Source organism: Elephantulus edwardii, unplaced genomic scaffold, assembly GCF_000299155.1.
Source record: "Elephantulus edwardii isolate Elephantulus edwardi_28Jun2011 unplaced genomic scaffold, EleEdw1.0 scaffold00059, whole genome shotgun sequence".
Taxonomy (NCBI): Eukaryota; Metazoa; Chordata; class Mammalia; order Macroscelidea; family Macroscelididae; genus Elephantulus; species Elephantulus edwardii.
In genome coordinates this window covers 7,438,808-7,445,272 of record NW_006399809.1, presented here as the reverse complement: position 1 = coordinate 7,445,272, position 6,465 = coordinate 7,438,808, and the positions used below count along the sequence as shown (strand labels likewise).

At 35.6% G+C, this 6,465-nt stretch overlaps 1 protein-coding gene across 1 annotated transcript; it reads left to right on the top strand.

Annotated features, from left to right (window-relative positions):
* Positions 1-6,015: 6,015 nt before the first annotated feature.
* On the top strand, positions 6,016-6,398 carry LOC102875654 (dynein light chain Tctex-type 3-like). The gene has a single exon (XM_006887585.1). The coding sequence runs from the start codon at positions 6,048-6,050 to the stop codon at positions 6,396-6,398; it is 351 nt and encodes a 116-aa protein (XP_006887647.1). The 5' UTR covers positions 6,016-6,047.
* The last annotated feature ends 67 nt before the right edge of the window (positions 6,399-6,465 follow it).

Here is a 6,465-nt window from a genome sequence, read left to right as displayed (position 1 = left end):
TATCCAGCAAGGATAGCCCAGCACTAGTACATATTTCTACACAAGGCCACCACAGCTCCCTAGAGAAGTTGCTAGTGAATTAAAACTGTTGGTAATGTATTCAAATCACCATAGAGGTGTGCTTTTTTATTAGCCTTACAATTTCCTACACTCTTTGGCAACAGAGCTTCCTAGGTTAACTACCATAAGTCAGAAAACTTTATCACATTTGTAGTTTTACTAATTTCTTTTGGATTAAAGAAGAATCCCCTAAGAGGATACTATCCATTTGTTCTCAGTGATGAACACTTCTGTTGTGTATTTATGAGTTAGGGCAATTGAGAAAAAGTGACTATCCAGATTTTTTTTTACACACAAGGAAAGATGCATTTCCTATGAATCCTATATTTGTTGTTCATATTTATATGTTATCTGGATCTTATTTTCAAATACCCTTCGTAATTCCTCTTTTATCACAAATATTCAGTTGAAAAAAGTAAAGGACTGTTTTGATTTGGGAGAAATTAAAGTTGTCTAAAATTGACTTCATTGCTGTCAAGTTGATTCCAACTCACAGTGACCCTAAGTGACAGAATAAAACTTCCCCATAGCTTTTTCCAGGCTGCAATCTTTGCTAAAACAAATGGATACATCTTTCTTCAGTAAAGAAACCACTGACCTTTTTGGTTGACTTTGACAGTTGACTTTTTAACCACTGCAACAGTAGGCTGTCTTTTCAAATAGAGAAATCAATGCATTCCTGCCATAATAAAATTTCTGCCATTTTCAGTATTATAATTTGTTGATCTTCTCTCAGTAAATATGAAGTTTAGTGAGTATTTTACAAGAGATCTTTGGAAAATCTTTTCTTGGAAAAGCCTTAATCATTGTGAACAAGTATAACCAGAGATGAGGAAGTGAGAGGACTTCAGGAATTTTATTTAACTTGGAGAAGTGTTTCTAGGGCTGCTCACAGCTTAAGTAAAACTAATAATATACACCAATTTAGGTGGAATGAAACTGTAGAGACCAAGAACAGATATAATCTCAAAGTAGACTTGAAAAGCCTTTAAAAGTGACAACTGAACATTAATAGACAAATACTATCATTGTTGTTGTTGTTATGTGCCGTCGAATCACCTGCGACTCATAGCAACCCTATGACAACAGCTCTGAACTGCGCCCTGTCCTGAGCCAGTCTCACTGACTTTGACATATCTACCCTCATTGTCCCAGTCACTGTGTCAATCCATCTCATATGGAGTTTTCCTCTATTGCACTGTCCCTCCACCCTTCCAAGCAGGATGTCCTTCTTCAAGGACTGGTATGTGAGATGGAGTTTAAAAATCCTAGCCTTCAAGGAGAAACTTGGTTTACCCTCTCCAAGACAGACTTACTTGCTTTCTTTAAGGTTCATGGTATGTTCAATACTCTTGTCCAGCACCACAACTCAAAGGAATAAATTCTTCTGTCATCCTTAGTCATTGCCCAGCTTTCTGATGCATAGCAAGTAACTGAGGAGACCATGGCCTGCATCAGGCATTTCTGAGTTTCTAGACTGACATCACTGCTTCTCAGTACTCTGGAAAAGTCCCTGACAGCAGACTTCCCCAGTGCAATTCTTTTATTGTTAATTTTTTTTTTTATTTCCTGACTGCTGGTACCAAGAGTGTTGATTGTATAGCTAAATAAGCTGAAATTGTTAATAACCTCAATTTCCTCTCCATCTATCATGGTGCTGCCAATGGGCTCAGTTATGAAGATCTTTGTCTTCTTGATGTTAAGCTTCAATTCATATTGAAAACTATAGTCCTTAACCTTCTGTAACAAATGTTTCAGGTCCTCCTCAGTTTTGCCAAGCAAGGTTGTATAATCTACATAGCCCAGGTTGTTGATGATTTCTCTTCCAATCTTTATGCCACAGTCCTCCTTATAAAGTCCAGCCTCTCAAATAATCTGTTCTGCATATAGATTGAAAAGGTATGGATACATAACACATACCTGATCATCCCTGATCACTTTGGATTGACATTTTGGCTGTGCAAATTCAGTGCAAAATTAGAAAGACAGATATGGAGAGACAGAGACAGAAACAGAGAGATTACAGTAGTCCTGATACAGTTTAACACATTTAAGGAATGGAGTTCAGCTGTGGAACTTGGAAGAACACATTCAGAAAGTAAACTCAACTCAACAGCAATGAGTTGGAACTGACTAATAGCTGACCCTTCATTGAGTTTCCATAGTTATAAATTACACTGAAGGAGCTTGCCCATCTTTCTACCGAGGAATTGCTGGTGGATTTGAACTACCAGAGAAGTTTGGCCACTAGTTAGAATTCCAACTCTCTTTATTCGGAGAAAAGTGAAAGAAAAGTAAAGCTATGCATAAACAAGAGTGATTGGGTAATAGAAGTTTGATCTGAGTCAGAATTAATGCTATACAATTTTGCCACCCAGAAAATTTATCTTATTCTTAAATATACAAGAAAATAAAATAATGTTGATTTTTACTTGCATATAAAATTATTTCTGTTGAGACACCAATAATTACATGACAGAAGTTAATAATATTCAGCATTCTCTGGAAATTGAAAGTAAGAATTCAATAAATGCTTTCCTTTCAATAAATATGCCAGTATAATTTTGTAAAGTAAAAGTATTATCATTTGCTTGCCAGGACTTTGTTGTTTCAGGAAATATATCTTTTCCTTAAATAAAGATGATTCAAAGTCAATAAAAATTTCCGCACAAAGAAAACATCAGGTCCAAATAGCCTAACAGAGAAGTTAGACCACATACTTAAGGAAAAATGTTAGTTTTTCATAAACTCTTCCAAACAATAGAGAAATGCATGCCACTACACTTTATGGGGTCAACATTTTAAAGCTCAAAATGAACTAGAACTGTCCAATAAATAAAAATTGAGTAACAACTATAATCTTAATAAAAAATTAAAAATAGTATAAAGTAGATAAAATATCTTTTAAAATTTTTAAGGTAAATTAATTCCAAAACCCCTATGTGCATTTTAAAGTAAATTAATTCCAAGAACACTATGTTAGCTTAATACTAGGAAATCAATTAAGGTGATTTACCATGCTATTTAAATTAGGAAAAGTATATGTCAAGGTCATATTCTCTTTCCACCCATGTGCAATGTATATTATGAGGAAATAGTTTGAGAAGCTGGGCTATATATAACAAGAGGACTGTGGCATCAGGATTAGAGCAAGACTCATCAACAGTCTGTATTAAGTAGATGATATAACCTTACTTGCAAAAAATGAAGAACACTTGAAGCATGCTTATTGCAGAAGAGCAAAGACCTTCCATATGGGTTACATCTCAACATCAAGAAAACAAAAATCTCCGCTTTTGGACCAACAGACAAAATCATGAGAGATGGAGAAAAGAATGAAGTTATAAATTATTACCTTTTACTTGGATCTACAAGAAATAATCATAGTATTAACAGTTTTTTTAAAAAAAATCAAGAAATGTAGTGCTTTGGGAAAAAGATCTGTTGTCAGAAAAAGGAGTTCTTTTAAATTCTAAAAAGAGAGAATGTCAGTTTAATGATTAAAGTGCACCTAACCCAAGCCATGGTATTTCCAGTTATTTCATATGCACTTGAAAGTTGAACAGTGAATAAGGATGACAGAGGAAAAATCAATGCCTTTGAATTGTGGTGTTAGTGAAGAACATGACCTATACCATGAAATGCCAAAATAACAAACAAATCTGTATTGAACTAAGTGCAACCAGAGTGCTCCTTAGAGACATGGTGAGTGAAACTTACTTTGGGCATATTATCAGGAAGAACCAGTCCTTGGAGACAGACATCATGCTGGGAAGTGTAAAAGGTCAGCAAAAGAAAGGTTCATTCTTGACAAAATAGACTGTCCTAGTGGCTACCACAATGGACTTGAACAAAAGAGACCATGAGAGGGTCACAGGATGGAGCAAGGTTCATATTTGTTCTTCATAGAATCACTGTGAATCATAGTTGACTTGATAGCACCTAATAACAATATTAAAGACTAAAGACAAATAATTATTTTAATTGTTTTTGTTAGGTACCATCAAGTATGACTCTCTGAAACCCTATGAACCACAGATCTGAACCTTGTCCTATCCTGTGCCTTCCTTATCATCTACAATTCACTTGAGTCCATTGCTACAGTCATGATGTCTATCTCACTGAGAGTCTGTCTTCCTGTCTTTCACTGACCTTTCCAAGCATGTTATCCCTTTTCAAGGAGTAGCCATCTCATTTTTTCACAACCTCCAGCTTTCCTATGTTCATACTTCATACACTCCATGCACTAATTATTAAAGGGTACTTGCATGTGTTTCTCTACATTTTGTGTGAGTTCCATTATGGACTCAACATGTAAGTCTATTACTCTAATGCTCATAGGGTTTTCAGAGACCTGTTATTTTAGAAGTGGATGGACAATACTGCTTCCTAGTCTGTCTTAATCTGGTAGTTCTGCTGAAATCTCTCCACCATGAGTGACCCTTCTGGTACCTGAAACACTGGTGGTGTGGCTTCCCCAAACCACAGCTACCCACAAATTACCCCAGCACAGCAAACTAACAGATAAGTGCTGTGTTAATAAAACATAAAGATTACAGAACTAAGCTAAAAAAGAGCAATATGCAAATTATTCCCTCAAACTATGAATTTATAGGTAGATGTTTTACTTCTAACAATAAACCATAAAATTATGAAACACTTCATGAATTTGCACATCATTCTTGAACAGGGGCCACACTAATCTTCTGTGTATCATTTTAATTTTAGTATATGTGCTTCTGAAGTGAGCACAATTATTCTAATAGATGCAGAAATCTTGTAAGGACAGTAAATTTTTAAATTTTTTTTCTAATTATTTTTATAGATGCAGATTTTTTAAATTCAATATCCTTACACACTTTTGAAGAATGTTTTAGTGTATTAAGAATAGCATGACATTTTCTTAACTTTAGAAAAGGCAAGTAAAAACAAATAGAAAATGATAAAACATCAAATATAAATATATAATGTTTAATAGCTCTATAGTACCAGTGCCTTGATGATTAGGGATACCATAACAAAATACCACAAAATAGGTGACCTTTAAAGACAATGATTTATTTTCTTACAGTACTGAGGGCCAGAAGCCCAAATCAAGGTTTCAGATACGTCAATCCTTTTGAGGGCTTTGAAAGATTTTTCATGTCTTTTTTCCCATCTTCTGAAGGTAATCCTTGGTGACCTTTTGTCACATGTGTACAAATCCATATGACTTCTAGTCCTTCTTTGTATATGTGTGTCTGTTTCCATACCTGCCTTTCTCTTTCCTAGTCCCAGTCAAAAGATATTAGGATTAGGATACATGCTACTCCAACACGACTTTGATAACTGATAACTGATAACATCTGCAAAAAAAAAAATTATTTTCTCAAATAAATCTGTATTCACTGGTGTAGACCTTGTAACTTCCAAATATCTTTGTAATATGTTTCAATCCATAACAAGCAAGAAAAATGTAAAGATATTTGTTAGCGTCACAGGTAATCACTCATTAACTGGACTGCCTAGCTACTATCTTAAAGCAGTGTAAAGAAAAGCAATAAAAAGGGAGGTGGAAGGGAAGAACCAATAGTAGAAATGATCATGCTCTACCATCATTCTTAATATTCACTTAAGGAGTTTGTACTCCTTTTCTCTGCAACCTGTAGGTTTAGAGTTTCTGGCTTCAGAAGAGCAATACTTCCAGCTGGGAAACATGCTGAGGGTGTGTGTGTGTGTGTACATTTGATGTATTTTCACAATAAACACAAGACAAGAATACCAGGATTCTTTTGGGATGAGGCTGATCCTAAAGAGAAACTCACCCTAACACAAGGACAGAGTCGCAGTATTGAGAGATCTTGACTGGCTCAGAACCCTCAGTATGAATATAGAAAAGATGCATGAGACTACTGAATGGAAATGTGCACAATGTGTAAAACACAGACATTTAAAAGCCCACCTCGGTAGCCCGCCCCTGGCTCCGCCCCAGCAGATTTGGCAAGACCATGGAGGAATATCATCGCCACTGCAACGAGGTTGGTTTTAATGCTGATGAAGCCCACAATATTGTCAAGGAGTGTATAGATGAGGTCTTAGGTGGTGAAGATTATAATCAAAACAATATCAACAAATGGACAGCAAGCATAGTGAAACAATCCTTAGCACTTTTGGTTAAGCTGGGGAAAGCTTATAAATACATTGTGACCTGTGCAGTGGTGCAGAAGAGCGCTTATGGCTTTCACACCGCCAGCTCTTGCTTTTGGGATACTACATCTGATGGAACCTGCACTGTAAGATGGGAGAACCGAACCATGAACTGCATTGCCAATGTTTTTGCCATTGCTATTGTCCTATAATTGAGAAAAAAATGCTAAGTCAAAGCCTTTAACTTAAACATTTGCCAGTGTATTCTTTCTAAAAAAA